At 45.6% G+C, this 16,153-nt stretch overlaps 1 protein-coding gene across 4 annotated transcripts in view; it reads left to right on the forward strand.

Annotated features, from left to right (window-relative positions):
- Positions 1-14,289, forward strand: part of LOC146353012 (uncharacterized) — a 50,852-nt gene extending 36,563 nt beyond the window's left edge. For all 4 annotated transcript variants that reach the window (XM_084835441.1, XM_084835442.1, XM_084835445.1 and 1 more), the window contains 10 exons: positions 702-764; positions 2,031-2,108; positions 2,215-2,303; positions 2,578-2,614; positions 3,832-3,980; positions 9,176-9,238; positions 10,320-10,395; positions 12,178-12,262; positions 12,883-12,970; positions 13,992-14,289. In XM_084835441.1, the coding sequence (XP_084691567.1) occupies positions 702-764; positions 2,031-2,108; positions 2,215-2,303; positions 2,578-2,614; positions 3,832-3,980; positions 9,176-9,238; positions 10,320-10,395; positions 12,178-12,262; positions 12,883-12,970; positions 13,992-14,102 (839 nt within the window). In that variant the 3' untranslated portion in view covers positions 14,103-14,289. The remainder of the gene's footprint in view (positions 1-701; positions 765-2,030; positions 2,109-2,214; positions 2,304-2,577; positions 2,615-3,831; positions 3,981-9,175; positions 9,239-10,319; positions 10,396-12,177; positions 12,263-12,882; positions 12,971-13,991) is intronic.
- Positions 14,290-16,153: the final 1,864 nt, after the last annotated feature.

Consider the following 16,153-nt stretch of genomic DNA (forward strand, 5'->3'; position numbering starts at 1 on the left):
TGAGCAGTGATTTGGTCTTCAAGTGCATTAACTTTTGACTCCATCTTTTGAAGATGAACATTTATCGAGTCCATAGACCCTTGAAGGGTAGAGATGGGATCCTGAATCAATTTCCACTGTTTGAGCTGCTTTGACTGGAAAGATAACCGTGAAGACATATTTTTTTATCAAAACAAGCAGCTCTGCTCCCTCAGTTGCTTCTTTAGAAAGCTTTGCCGGGGGACCCACTAGTGGCGTAGGTGGTGTCCCCAAGCTTTCCTCTCCTTTTGGTGCTGCCATGGCCCCTCTCACCTCCAAAAGCGCTACAAGCAGATATAAACATAGAAAACAAAAAATAAAAGCTGAAGTAAGGTTAATAGCAAATACCCAGATAACGTGACAGTCTCAAAGGAGTATTTTTAAAGCTGAAATTCAGGAGAAACTCAGCGAAGATCCAATCACAATGCCATCTCCAACCAGAAGTGCCCCAGCTTTATGATTTCTGAAGAATGTAACTGTTAAGCTTTTACCATGGGATTTGCTACAGTAAAAAAGTCTCACTGATTTGGGGTGTCCTGTGTCAGAATGCCAGAGTGTGTGCTTGAAGGATTGGGCCCACGACATAGCCTGACCCAGCACTCTGGCTGAACTGGCCTCTGGCATTCCATTTTGGTAATTTGTTGCTTTGCATCTTTAACCATCTTGCTCTGTCTTGTCCAAAGGTACATTTGGACGAATCAGTGGGTTTGGCTGCCTTCCTCTCTCGTATTCTACTGTAGGCCTCGGTAAGAAGGATGTCTCTGGAGTTGTATTTCTAGCTGCAGGAAATTTCGTGTGTCCTATGTCTACCCCTGGGAGGAGAGGCTGCATTCTGTGCCACTTCCTTACTTTATATGAGGGGGAACCCGAGGCCCTCCAGGTGGTTTTAAATTATAACTCCCATCATCCTTGGCCATTGGCAATCCTGACTGGGTCTGCTGGGGGCTAAGAGTCCAGTGTCATCTAGAGGGCTATAATCCCCCCACCCCGCCCTCTGCTTTATATACATTTGCAGTGTAAATGTGCTTCTTAAACCTAGGGGCTCAATTTTCTCATAGTTGTGGAATGTTTAGCAAGGGGTGGTGAAGTAGGAGGGATGGGGAAAAGGGAGCTAGTCTAATGGGGGTCAGCATGGTGAGGGGCAAAGAGATTACCATGCGGGACATCCTTTGACTCTGGATATGTTTGCAGGCCCTTCTGTCCGTTTCAAACTGATGCCTGATTTACGCATGGGAGAGAATGAGGCGGCAGAACGGAATGCACCACTTCAGATTATAGGGGTATGCTTTCATTCTGAATGGTCTCAGACATAACTCACTGCGGATAGAAAACTAGTGCATTGTGGGAGGAGAGGGCCGGGCTTGAACCTTCGTCTCCTTTTTTACTTCCTGTGTGCATGTATGTGTTTCACAAGGGATCTTGTACAAAAATGCAATCTCGCTCTCTCCCAAAATATGCAGTCTGAAGTGGCGCAGCCCATTTTGCCTCCTTGGCTTTCCACTACCCCATTTCTAAAGCAGCCTTCCACTTCTGGGTGCCCTCCAGATGTGTTAGACCTTGACTCTCACTGTTCCCAGCCATTGGCCATGCTGATTCAGGCCGATAGGTGTGGTAGTCCAAAACAACTGGTGGGTACCAGGTTGGGGAAAGCTGCCTTTAAAAACTGCTTAAAAACAAAAGCAGAAATCCTTGGAAACCAGAGGACCATCTGGATAAGTAGGAAGTTAATAAATGGTGCCCCATTTATGGGAGTCTCCAAGGAGACTCACCTGGGTGCCTGCCTACATTGTAATCTTTTCTCCGAGGTACTTTAGAGACTTCGTTTTCAAATTTTATGGTTGTTCTTGTACATCTTTATATTTAGCTATTTCTGCACTGTTTGTTGTTTTGCATTGCATTGTATTCTTTTAACTATTCGTAAAGCCCAGAGAACATTTGTTATTGGACAAACTAAAAATGTAAAAAATAAATGTACCATAATGCACTCGTTTTCCATTTTGTATCTTGGCCAGGCCCTCTCTGTGTTTCAGTGGCAGATGCAGCGATTGCTTATGCTATCCTGGCTGGGCCAGATCCCCTGTATCCATATGGTGAGTCTTGCTTCTTGCTTGCTCCCAGCAATGAAGAGCACACCATGTTTTCCTTTTGCTCATGTGAAGCTTCATGCCTCTTCCTTTTTTCTTTTAACCATTATAGGATTATGCCAGCCCAAGCCATCCCTCTCTGAAATCGTCACCCCTGATCTAAAGGGCTTGAAGTTGGGGATTGATTGGATGTTCTTTAAGGTGCCTGTTTGCCTCCCCATTTCTGTTGCATTATTAATTCAGACCTGACCCATCATTAACTCCTTTGGTAGTGGGGGTTAGATGTAGGGCTCTGGGTTCTTCACTTGGGTGTAAGACACCCTTCAAAGGAAATAGAGGGCCATGTCATAACTCTGTCATGCAACTGAGACCACAGTGGGTTCCACAGAGGGAGGGAGGAGGAAAGTACCTTACAGTGGTTTTGGAAAAGTGAGCACTGGGAGATAACTCTCTTTTGTTTGTGCTTGTCTGCCAGGCTTGTGATGCTGAAATCCTAGCTGTCTGCCAAAAAGGTAAAGTGCAAGAGATATTTGTTCTTGCCAAGAACTGCAGTGTCCTGGCCTGCTGAGTCTTTCACCTTGCTGCCTTTAAAATGGTTATGTGGGTTGAAAATCAGGATTGTCCCAGAATCTCTGAGTAATTTTGTGAACTTGTCAATTTGAGGAGGAAAAAGATTTTGGGAGGCCCATTATTGTGAGATAGACCACCCACTTCCTGGTACATCCACTGCGCAGATCATCCCAGTGATGTGCAGACAGTGGAGTTGCACTATTCTGCTGAGTGCATTTGGAAATACTTAGTGTGCATAGAGAGCTTTCAAGTGTTCTAAGCACTTGACACACTTTACAGGGCTGTTGTAGGGAAAATGTCAGTACTGCAGATGGATGGGCTGGAGACCAAACTACACAGTGTGTGGGAGTTCAGTGATTGTCTCTCCTGATTATTTATAGTGTGTCCATGAAATGCAGCTATAGTGGACTTTGGATTTGTGTGTGTGTGTGTTACCTTTCCCTCCCTGATAGTGTTTGCTTGATCAAAATCAACTCCTCCCCCAAAGTAGCTTTATCTTTTTCTCTTGCAGGGCAAACAGTCACTTGAGCATGGAGAGCCATTCTGATCAAGTGCATGATACTGGGGAAAAGGTTAAACATCTCCTTGCAGTGCATTGGCCCATGGCTGCATTTCAGATAAAAACAAAGCACAAAATTAGGAGAACTGTTCCACAGATCTCCTGTGTATAGTAGTTTTGGTCCGGAGACAAGATTTGTACTGGGGACTTTCTGATTCTTAGCCACTATGCTTACAACACCAAATACTTACCTCTTCTTTGCAGACAAAATTTAACGAACATGTTTAAACTGTTGCAGTGAGTTGATTCTTGATGCCTATTCTTATGAACCCCTGCTTGGGTAGGATTCCTGCATCTGTTCCAGAAAGCTTTGGGATGGGTTGGTGGGTGGGCTGGTGAAGGTGATGTACTGAGGTTTCTGTGACTCCCTGCTCTGTGTTTTCATGTGAACATGGTGATCACTTAGTTAGGGTTGATGGGGCAAGTACTTCCTGAAGATTGGCCTTGATGACTTGTCCTGGAACTGTCATAGCAAAGACCCTTTCTAAATGTATGTGTGGAAGCCTGGAACCTCAGGTTTGTGGAATGATACAGGAAGCATTTGTTTGACACTTAAGCCTCTCACTTTTTATCCCCTGCCTGCGGCCATGGATTGCTCAGCTGTGGAGTCCCTCGAGGGCTTAGGTGCCTCCGTGGTCAATGTGTCCCTGCCAGAAATGGAGGAGGTGCGAGTGGCTCACATCATCTGCATCCTTAGTGAAATGAGGGATTTCCTGCAGCCTGACTACAACAATCATTTTGAGCAAATGGTAAATAGTGGGTGGGCTGGCTGGATATGCTATCAGCCACCTCCCTTGCATTAATTGGTATTCTGCACAAATAAGCATATCAGTTCTAATCCTGGAATCCCTGTCCTTTCATTCTAAGTGCATGTCCTTTGCATCTGGATCTGGATCTGTGTTCTCTCCACTTTAGAGCTCCTTGTACAAATCAGTGGCTGTGCTGCTGGTTGCAATCTCTGTGTGAAGTACTTCCTCTGGTGGTTTAATGTATCCCAACATCAGTGACTTCTCTCACTTGCTTATAAGCAGGTCTGTGCAGATTAATTTAAGAATGTAGTTTTTTGCATATCAAAAGAGCCCCCTCACCCCACCATTTCAAGACTTGCCTGCTTTTGCGGTGCTTAGGCTGCACAAAGGTGTCTTTACTTTGGCTCCAGAGGCCTGTCTGAGCTTTTCCCTTCCCTTCCTTGTTTTAGTTAGCTTGGGCTGGAAGGGAGTCAGGAGGAACAACTTTTTCAGATGGCCTTGTTTGTAGTAGGGTAGAGAGTAGACTGGAATCTACTGGCAGACCTCTGGGTGATTTGTAGTAGATCAGCAAGGGGTTCCAACTCCTAACTTAGGGGTAGGCAACTTGGTGCTTTCCAGACATTTTGGATTGCAGCTCCCATAATCCCTTATCATTGGCAATGCTGGCTGAAGGGTTGTAGTCCAAAACATCTGGAGGGCACTAAGTTGCCTATCCGTCAAAACTGTTCAATAACAATAACAACAACAACAACAACAACAACAACATGACTTTCCCCACCTAAGTTAAAGTGCTGGAATGAAAGATGCTTGGGTAACTAGGGCTGGACTTGTTCAGTTCTAATACTGAAACACAATCCCTCGACTCAGAATGTGCTCAGACACACCCTGTCCTTTCAATAAAGTGTATATTTGTTGCATCTGGCTCTGGATCTTGGGGTTCTAGTAAAAAACCCAAAGTAGATCCGACAAGCCTGAAGTCTGCCCACCCCGGTCTAACTTATGACAGCCAGATGAGGAATCATGCCTGGTGTAAGGAGGAGTAAGCTATATCATAGGCAGAGTTAGAAGTTTTTACCCTCACAGGCAGAGAGGAGGAGAAGCTCTTAAGCAAGGCAGCTGTGGAACAAGAGGTCATACCTTCCTGCCTGTTCTCCTCAAAGAATTTCCAACCATTCCTGACCAAGGTACTTAGCATCCTGGAACTCATAGTGAAGGTGCAGGAACCCTAGACAGCTCCAGACCCAAGTGGGGCAAAGGAGGTATTCCCTTGTGACGGGGTACAAGGTCATGCCTTTTGCAGTGTCCAAGGCTTTAGTTAAATGGATCCAAGCAGGTATGGCTCAAAGCCTGGCCTGTGAGTTAGTACAGTGTTGTGTACCCTCACTTTCCAAGGGGAGCAACTGCTTTCTTGCCCTCAGTGTTCCACTCTTGGAGATACGTAAGCTACTCGGGCACCAGACATCTCCTACTTTGGCACTGTAGGTTGCATGTCTCTGCCTGCTCAGGCACTGCCGTTGGGAGGAGAGACCTCCAGCGAGTAGTGCCTAGGTTATTTACAGCGAGGTTGCCCCCTTGGGACTGTAAATACTGCTGCTCCTCCATGCCAGGACACTTTCCAGGCATGGAAGAAGAAAGCAACATTGAACTGACTGTGCAAGTTCATTTTCTTCAGACGACAAGAAGCATCTCTGTCGCACTCAGGTCTCAAGTTGCTGCCTCTCTGCCCAAGGATAGATTTTGGGGGTTTCTCTGCCTCTCAGGGCCACCAGTCCATAGAAACAGCCTGCCTTTTTCCCTGTCCCCTTGGTCCTCACTCTGATTTGCACAGCCCTGTCTACAGAGTGAGTGCAAGGAATAGCCCTTGTCAGAATATCCTGTATCCAGGACACCTTCTGAAGAAGAGAAGCTTTCACAGTGGCCTGGTTCAATGCAACGATCTCAGTCCAATTTAAACCATGGTTTAGCAGACTGAGGATGGGTCTCTTTGTCTCATCTCTCTCTCTCCTCCCCTTGGGCACCTGATTGTGGTTTAAGCCACCATTCCCCATCATATCTGAACTGGGAAGCTGTTGTTTAAGGGCAGATCTTGGTTGGATCTCCTGGCATGTAAGCGGTGCTTAAGCTACAGTTTCCAAGTTTGGACATTAGGGGATGCTGGTTTAACAAACCAACAGTTCTTCTTTGTGGTCTCTGTGCATCACACATACGGGCTCTGTGCCTGCGCTGAGTCCAGTCAGGAAGCTTCCATAGCTGAGGAACGTTTTGGTGGGAACCCTTCCCCCACCGTCCACTGTGCATGTCCCAGCGGGTTCCCGCCCATTCCCTCAGTTCCTTGAGACCACCATAGTGGTTAGTCCCTTTGGAGCTTCCTCTGTGCAGAAAGAGAAGTGCTGAGGTTCTTCATATTGTTTTTTGTGTCTTCTTGTTCGTCTGTTTTCTTCTTCGCCATCCCCCTTGTTCTCTTCCTTCAACAAACGAACAAGTTCCTTTGTCGTCTTGTCTTTGTCGTCTGTCTACCGCGGCTGCGGTGCCGTCTTATGGCCGCAAAGGCACCCTTCCGAAAGTGTGTTAAGTATGGGAGTAAGTTGCCCCCACCGACCCACACTCTCTCTGTCTTTTTTGCCTGGGAGAAGGACACTGCCCTGACTCCTGCTCTGTGTGCAATCCTTTACTAAGCAGGCCCGAAAGAACAGAGTGGACAGACTGAAGGCAGAGCTGTGGAGAGCGTTGTTGGCTACTGACCCAAAAACTACTGCTGGGTCCTCCACGAGTGGCAAACGTGAGGTGACTATGTCTTCCTCTAAGCCAAAGTCTCCTCATCCAGCTACCTCAGTCGAGCAGACTGACCTTCCGACTCTGGGGCGCTTCTTAGCACTCTCAGTTGCAAGGAAAATCACGAAAAAGGCAAAGATTCCGAAGTCAGGATTGAGTAGCCTGAAAGAACATAAGAAAAAGAAGTTTGAGAACACCTCTTTGAAGTCGACAATCCCAGCACCCCCTCCATTGCTGGACTCGCCAATCAGTGTACTCTCTCCAGCACCTGCTGGTCCAGTCACTGAGCCGATGTCGACCGTGTCTGATGGCGAAATCCGGGAATTTTCCCCTCCGCTACCAGTTTCTCAGGATCGAGAGTTCTCTCCGTCCAGAGGCTGTCATTCACCATTGAGGCAGGAGGCCCTGTGTCGCTGTCTACCATCCCCTCCTCAGGATCGAGAGCATCGGTTCCACTTGGGACCATATCTCTCTCCTTGGAGAATGTTCTCTTTTTTCTACACAGTTTGTTTCAAAAAGGATTGAAACTCTCACCTTTATGAATTTATCTGGTGGCTCTTCCTTGTTATAGAGGGCCAGTTCAAGGTTTTTCATTTTTTACTCACCCTACCACTCGCCAGTTCCTGCGAGGTCTGAAGAACTTGCCCCCCCCCCCTTCATACTTTGGTCTGTCAATGGAATCTTTCAGTGGTCTTACATGCTCTCTTTTCAAAGCCTTTTGAATCTCAGGCCACAACTGACCTTCGCCTGCTCTTGTGGAAAGTTGCCTTAGTGGCTATCACATCCTCTAGAGATGTTAGTGAACTTTGTGCCCTGAGGGTAGACCATCCAGACATGATTTTTCATAAAGACAAGGTTGATCTTAGGCTGGATGTTGCCTTTCTCCCAAAAGTAGTCTCTGACTTCCACGTTAACCAGTCCATATTGCTACTGACCTTCCCGGACCCCTCTTCTAATCTGGAAAGAAAGTTGCACACTCTCGATGTCAGGAGGGCATTGGCTTTCTACAAATCCAGGACGGCATCGTTCCATATCACGCAATGCCTTTTTGTTTGTTACGGCGGTCCCAAGAGGGGCTCTCCTGTCTCCTCCCAACGACTGGCCTCCTGGATTGTGCAGACTATTGGATTGGCCTATGATTTGTTGGGGTTGGAATGCCCTCATTCCCACAGTACACACTCCACTCACACAGTGGCCACGTCTACGGCTTTCACCAGAGGTTTACCGCTGTCAGACTTGTGCAGGGCAGCAACATGGTCAAAACCGTTGACGTTTGTGAAGCATTACAAACTCAGCGTTCAAGCACGTTCAGACTGTGCTTTTGGGCAAGCTGTCCTGTCATCAGTTTTGGCTTAAGACACCTACCCTCCTCCAGTAAGTAAGCTTGTTAATCGCCCATATGTGTGATGCACAGAGACCACGAAGAAGAAATGCAGGTTGCTTACCTGTAACTGTAGTTTTTCAAATGGTCATCTGTGCATTCACACAACCCTCCCACCATCCCCGCTTCAGTGTCACTGTCACATTCGATGTCGGTACCGAGGCATGATTGTTTCCCTTGGCTCTGAGGCCACATTAGGTGGTCGGGACAGGCGCAGTGGACAGTGGGGGAAGGGCTCCCGCCAAAGCGTTCCTCAGCTACGGAAGCTTCCCGACTGGACTCAGCGCAGGCACAGAGCCCATATGTGTGAAATGCACAGATGACCACGAAGAAGAACTACAGTTACAGGTAAGCAACCTGCATTTCTTCCTCAAAGGCAGGTGCCATTCAAGGGGAAGGACAAGGGGGGAATGTGTGGGCACAAGGCTGAGTCTGATAAACCATGGTATGACAGACTACAATCATTGCATCTGAACTGGACCAACAAGTTCAACATTCCTTTTGGTTTCAGTCATATGGATTTGGAGCCTTGATAGCCTCTTGCCTTCTCCTGCATCTTCTGACAGTTTGGTTCAACCAAGCATCAGCATAGGGATTAAAACTTCTTTGTCCCACAAACATCTTAGACATGTTATGTTTTTCTCCGCTTGTTTTGTGGCATACTTTGTGCTGGGATGCAAGTGGAACAGAATTTACTTTTTTAAAAAAACCTTCTCCTTATCATTATTATTAAACAGTCCTCTGTCTGCTGAAAGCTCAGACTCCAAACAGGTTTTAGGCAGGATTCCAAATAGGGGAGTGGGGAGGAAAGTAAGGGGGGAAATGCATCTGTACCTTGCATAACTTTGCCAATATCTTTGGCTTTTTGTCTGTGTTCTCTGCCTAAAGATTGGGTGTGGAGTGATCTAATTTCAGTACAGTAGAGTCCTAGCCTTCAGATGCTGCCTAGCCTTCAGCACTTTTCTAGGTGTGCAACTTGTCAATGGTTCTGTGTTGCTTTTGATTCAACAGTTGAAACTTCCCCATTGTCTTTGTTTTCCAGAATTTGGAGACTCGTTTAAATCTTGCAATTGCTTCTCAGTTCACAGCTCTGGATTACATTAAGGTGAAAAGCAGGTTGCAGGGGAAAGGAGAGCTGGGGCAAAAAGCACTGTGGGCTTGCAGATTGTTCCTCCTTGCAGATTGACAGGAGATGGGGAAAGGGAGGATGTACCAACTTCAGAGTGACGATGGAAGCATCCACTCACATGTGTATTGTGTGTTTTCCATTAATAGGCTTCTACTGAAAAAGGCAAAAGCCCACGCAGACACAGCAATATATTTTTCGTTTTTCAAATGTTTTCAGCCATTGTCCCTTTTCTTCACTTGATTAAAAGGCTTGTAGTATCCAGGTTTGCAGTCAATTGGGATTTTTTGTACACAGGTTTCGTGTCATGTGTTAACATGCACATACATCTTTCGCACATGCCTGCCCCATTCTCACACACACACACACACACACACGCACACACACACCGCACACTGAGCTGGTGTTGCTTGGCCCTTGCCTTTCCCATTGGGGAAGGTACACTGAGGCCTCAGCTTCCCAGGGGAGGAGCCTCGGGGAGTGCCTCGTTGGAGGCTTTTATGGGTCAGGTGGGGAGGCCTGGTTGGCCAAATTCAGCCTGCAAGCTGAAGGTTCTCCATCCCTGGTTTAAACTATGGGTTATGAAAACAAGCCAGGATCAAGCTGTGAGTTGCAAGTGTTAAATTAACCAGAGTTCCCAGTTCAGACATAATGAGAAACTCTAGTTAGTGCAATCATGAAGCTGAAATTTAATTCAGTTTTCAGAAACCCATTTTAAATCTATGAATGCTACAACTAGATGCATTCTGATAGCATCTGAACAGTAGGTAAAAACTGTCTTACATTCGGATTGCTCCTTTGTCCCCATTCACTTCTCTCATTAATTCAGTGATTGCTCTCTCTCTTTATGCTGCAAGTATCAGAGCAGGATATGCTTTCCTGTTCTTTAGATTTGGGCTACCTTTCTTGGAGTGGATGGAGAGAAGGTTGCTTGTATTTGGCTGTGGTAGCCTGTACTGCTTCCCTTACACACATTTACCTCAGCCTCCCATGCTTTAATGTAACTTTTATGGGCCAGCACCCAGCCAGTTACAGGCTTGGCTCCCCCTTCTGTTTGCAGGCAAATCGGCAGCGGAGCCGCACCATGGCCTTCCTGCAAGAGTTGTTCGCGAATGTGAACTGCCTCCTTACTCCAGGTATCTGATGTCAGCTGACTTTATCAGTATTTGTGATAACTTGTGGGGGTTCTGATGGTCTGATACTCAAGGATTTATTTCCTTACCTGTGTGCTACATCTGTGTGCAGTGCAAGAGCAAAAGGTTCTGCATATTTCAGCAGCAGGATTGAGAAGACACTGCAGAGGCTACATCAAGCCGTCTCCATACAGCAGATGAAATGTAGCACAGCTGTAATTCCTTCCTGAAATAAACTTACTGGAAACCAAAGAGGATGGAGATAGCTATGACTGCTACCTTTTAATAGTTGGGAGATATACCATAAACTATACCTTAGAACTTGGTTTTATGAATGTTAATTTCGATTCCATGTTTATCTGCGTAGATAACATTTTATGTTCAAGGAGTTTTCAAATAACGTGCATGTTCTCGGTTAATTAGAAACCAAGTAGCCCCTTTGTGGGGTATGCCTGTGTGAGTAGCTTAATGCTTGTGGTGGGGCAGTTTTAAAATCAAATATATAGTGATGTAGAAGGAAGGCTTATTCATGGGTGTGGCGTGGTGATGCAGGGTGCAGTTGAAGAAGCTCCATGGATGTCAGTGCAGAAAGGATGAAAGACCAGAGTACATTCTGGCTTGGAAGAGGGAGTATACCTGCGGCTTGAGTCCTGGAACGCACTGTATTTATTTATTTGCTTGATTTGTCCCGTACTCTGAGTACAGCTGGAAAATGGTGTGTTTAAAATCCCCTTTTTTGCCATGCTGCAGCTTTGTAGAAAAGTATTCAGTATTTTACAAGCTGAAAGCTCAGTTCATCACTCAGGTTTGTGAATACTACAAATCTACCAAAATGTGCTTGTCTGAAAAATGGGTTTCCCTGCTGGCTCTATAACCCATTAATTAACTGGGCTTCCTTAAGATCCAATTTACCAAACTTTTGTGTGTGTCATCTTCTAGCCACCTTTCAGTCCACTTTGGCTTCCAGAGCCAGCCCAGCTAAAAATCTGTTCTTATATGTGGAATATGTTACTGTTTTTACCTGGAAACCATTTTTCAGGCTTGACTGGGAAGTTCTGCATTTGGTGAGGGTCGAAAGCCTGTGTAATTCAGTTGAAAACTACGTGACTTTTTAAGTCATAGAATCATAGAATAGTAGGGTTGGAAGGGGCCTACAAGACCATCAAGTCCAACCCCTGCTCAGTGCAGGAATCCAAGTCAGAGCATCCCTGACAGATGGCTGTCCAGCCTCATCTTGAATGCCTCCAGCGTGAGAGACCACACCACCTCCCTAGGTAATTGGATCCATTGCTGTATTGCTCTAACAGTCAGGATGTTTTTCCTGATGTTCTGCCAGAATTTGGCTTCCTGTAACTTGAGCCCATTATTCCGTGTCCTGCACTCTGGGATGATTGAGAAGAGATCCTGGCCTTCCTCTCTGTGACAACCGTTCAAGTACTTGAAGAGTGCTATCATCTCTCTTCTCAAGACTAAACATGCCTAGTTCTTTCAGTCTCTCCTTATACTCATAGGGCTTTGTTTCCAGTCCCCTGATCATCTCTGTTGCCCTCCTCTGAACCTTTTCCAGTTTGTCTGTGTCCTCCTTAAAGTGTGCCCAGAACTGGAAACAGTACTCAAGATGAGGCCTAACCAGTGCTGAGTAGAGGGGAACTAGTACTTGACATGATTTGGAAGCTGTACTTTTATTAATGCAGCCCAAAATAGCATTTGCCGTTTTTGCAGCCACATCACATTGTTGGCTCATATTCAGCTTGTGAACAATCACCTGTTTTTCTCTTGGGCAAGGAACTGCTTGTTGTGCTCCAAGAATCCAGGGCTCTGATCTCCTGACTGGATGTAATGATGTTCGGACAACTCTCCGGGCCATGAGGTGAGAACAAGATTGTGTGCTGTTCAAAGCAAAAGGGCAGCTGTGGGAGAGGGAGATGATGGGCAGATGAGGACAGCCTTCTAGGGCAGAGAAAGGCAGCATGGTACCCTCCAGATATTTTGGACTACAAACCCCATAAACTTCAGCCAGCATTTCTTTTGCTAATAGACAGTGGACGTAGATTATGGCCACTGTAGACCAAAACATCTGGAGGGCACTGGTCTAGGGCACCCCCCCCCTTCCAAAGCTGAATCTGCTAAAGTAGGCTGTGGCTGATGAATACATGACAGTTGTGACTTGCTTTGGTTTGGTCTAGTTCCCTTTATAAAGTGGGAATAATTATTTCTATATCCATAATTTCCTTAGCTGCTTGTCTCTTGGATTCCTAACACTTGATGTTGGCTGCGGTGCAGCTACTGAAACCACCCCAGTTGGGTAGAATTTTTAGGCACCCTGCCAGGTATTTTTCCAGATTGACCTTCATGGCTAAATATCCATTAGCTAAAGAAATGTGATCTGGGCTTACAGTCTGCACGGAGAGGTCACTGTTTCTTCTCCAGAACTTTCCTGGCAGTCAGGAACCCAAGTGACCCCTCCTCCATCTCCACTGATCCTTGCAGATACATGCAGCTGGCCAACTTGACAGGCATTCCAGCGCTGGTGGTGCCAGTTGGATACACTGCTTCAGGGCTTCCCATCAGCCTTCAGGTAAATATGACCACCTCTTCCTGGTGTGGCCCAGATGGTTTGCACAAGCTTCGTTCTTTTCGCATGGTCCACTGCATGCAGTGAGCAGGGTTGTTGTGAACAAGACCAACTAAGGATTGCTCCCTTACAGACTAATTCACCCACCTACATCGGCATCCTGTCTGTCTTCTTCACTGGCTTGATGCCCCTCTCAGATGCGATAGCCAATATGAGAGATGATGCCCCTCTGGCCGGTAATCACATGGCACTCTAGGAGTTGGTGTATTTTCTTGTGAGGGCAAGGTGCTCTTTGGTCACATATACTGCTGCAACACCCTAGTGAAACTCATGTGGACATCTTTTTCCAGCTTCTTTCCAAAGAAGCCATTGCTGGTTGAAATTCAAGGAAGGAAACAAGTACGAGATGTGTACTTGTAGTCCAGACAGTCAAATGCTAATGCCATTAATGCAGGCAATGGCAGTACTGATTACAGGCTCATAACTGTCCCTTTTCTTTTTTTTTTACCTTACTGCTCTGTATGGAATGGAATGCAGCAATGGTAGGTCATAGAAGGAATATTGAGGCAAATTTGCTGGTTATGGTTTGTTTGGCAGGTTTTCCTGTGTATATTCTCCTGTGTAATGCAGGCCCTTCTTGAAAGGATGTGGATTTTCATGGGAGGCAAGTGGGAAAGCGCCTATGTTCTGTAGAGGGCGCTTACACATTAGAGCCTGTGTGGTACAGAGAGAGGGGCACTTTTTTAAAATTGTACTGCTATGTAACCTTACAGAACCTTTGGCTGGCTCTGCCCTAATCAACCGAAACTTGACTTTACCCAAAGGTTGGCCAGTTCTCCTGCTGTCCCCTTTCCTTTCACTCTGATGCCTCCTTAAGGCCCTTCTTTCCAGCGGTTGGTCCAACTATAGCACAAATGAACTGATGGTGACTCTCTTCTACCTCCCCCACCCCACCCGGTGTATCTTAGCAGCTTCTCTCAGCATTCCTTCTCACATGGTATTCTGCTGTATCACCCCTTCACAGATCATGGCAAAGTGGTGGGATGAATCTCTGCTGTTCCGAATTGGCCTGAAGCTGGAGCAACTTCGTGACACAACAGCAAAACCAGTCATTTATTATGACATTCTTGGGTAATACAGCCAGCCAATCCAGTCTGAACCAAATGGTTGTTCTTACAGTTTGAAGTCTGGATGGCTTGAGGCAGGAAAACAGCCTTTTTTCTTTTTCATGCCCCCTCACTCAAACTGATCCCCACAAAAATCTGCTTGGAATTTTCAGTGTATGTGGAGCAATAACATAATAAAGAAGGTGTGACGAGTTATGTTTTGGTTGAAGTTTTAGATTTTGTATTGATCATACAGCTAGGCTACACGCACAGATGATGCTGACTCTTGGGATGTGCCAAATTCTGCAAAGACTTGTAGAAAAGTTCACTTTCTTTGATTCCCCTGCTTCTCTTTTGCACTAAGCAGAGCTGGTGTAGGCTACCCCCCCCCCCCCGCCCTTCAGTGCTATCAGTATTTAATTTTTCTCCATGGGAAGGGAAGGGAGGCCACAAGCACATCCACAAATTTAAAAGAAAATCCACTTGGGCAAATGCCTAACCAAATATAGCTCCTTCCATATAGTGACATCACTTACAGTTGTCCCTCTCTTCCAGCTTGTTCAGCAAAACTGTAAAGTCCTATACAAAAGGAGAAAAGTGAGTTATGTTACTTTTGTGCAGCGGTGCATCTGTTCTCAATGTGCCAGGCGACATAGCAGGCCTCCCACTTCTGTTAATGGGATATTGCATTTGGGTTACCTGATCAAAGTAAAGGATCCAGCTGTTGGAAATAGCTACTTCTAATTCACGTTCCTTATGTGGCAGAGCCAGAGAGGTGCTATGAATTCATAATGCTCCAAATGAGATATAGCGAAAGCATAGCTGAAAAATATACATGGGAAAATGCCCAAAGTTGCCAAATGTCATTTTGCCTCTTTTGTTTTCAGAGGTGGAAAGGTATTTCTGCCTTGTATACGCAAAGCTTAAGATCTCACTTAGACACTTACCCTTTATTTAAGACAAATGAAACTGATAGTGCGGTAGCTTAATCTTGAGATCTGCTGGCATAAGTATGGTGAGGTGGGATTGTAGTGTTTGTTATCAGATAAAGAAATATTTGTGTCTTCTTACAACTTCCTTGGATGTGTCTCTAAGTACTTTATATGAAGCTATTATAAGCAACAAATGTTCCACTCAAAATAGCTTGTTTCAGAATGAATATAAGCAGGTACTGAAAGCACAAGGAATTTCTCAGGAATAATGTTAAGATAGCTGCAGGTATTGTGTGGCCCTTCAGCCAAGTTCTGCTCCTCCCACAGAAACTGTTCTCCTCCTTTTGCAATTGTCACAATACCCACCTGGGACAGCACTGAGGCTGGGCCTGTGCAATGTGTGACTCACCAAGCCTAATGCTGGCTTCCAGGTGCACAAATGTGTCTCCCTTGGACTGTAGAGTTGGTGTTTTAAAGCCCCTGGTAGCCCAAAATACACAGCTGGTAGGTTATAAGTTATATAGATTTGACTTCATTTTTAATTAATAGCAACAGCCTCAAAACCAGGTCATGTTCAGCTGTCTGGAGGTGGGAAGCGCTACACCTGGGGACTGATGTACATGAGCATGGAATTGGGAGAAAGTGTTCATGTTTTACTAAATCTGTAACTCTCAGCTTGAAAGTTATAGTAAATATAACCTCCCTGTGGCTCACTGAATGCTATGCGCACACCTAACATTATAGTATAGTTGAATCTATGTGACTGTGGATCTCAGAGCCTGGATTCCAGTAAAAGCCTCCCTGCTCTTGACACCTGAATTCAATGTGGTGCTAGAGTTGCGCAGATTCCCAGCATGCTTTATCAACATGCTTATTGTTTGAACTTGTAAAAATGTCAAAACAGGGATGTGTCACAACATATGCCTAAAGTGCTGCCCTGGTACAATTTAATAGAAAAGAAACCAGTCACTATTGCCAAATGCCTTAAGGCTATTGGGACAGGCTTGGCCCACAAATGTCAAGATCTTATATTTCCTTGGAGAGAATTCTCAAACCTCTGCTCAGCATCAGTTTTTGCTGCTGTTTTAGGCAATTTGATTCTATTGCTATGTTTTACTTTTTGCATATCTAGATCATAGAATCATAGA

This window comes from Heloderma suspectum, chromosome 2 (assembly GCF_057233095.1).
Source record: "Heloderma suspectum isolate Gila_16-S chromosome 2, 16-S_ref, whole genome shotgun sequence".
Lineage (NCBI taxonomy): Eukaryota > Metazoa > Chordata > Lepidosauria > Squamata > Helodermatidae > Heloderma > Heloderma suspectum.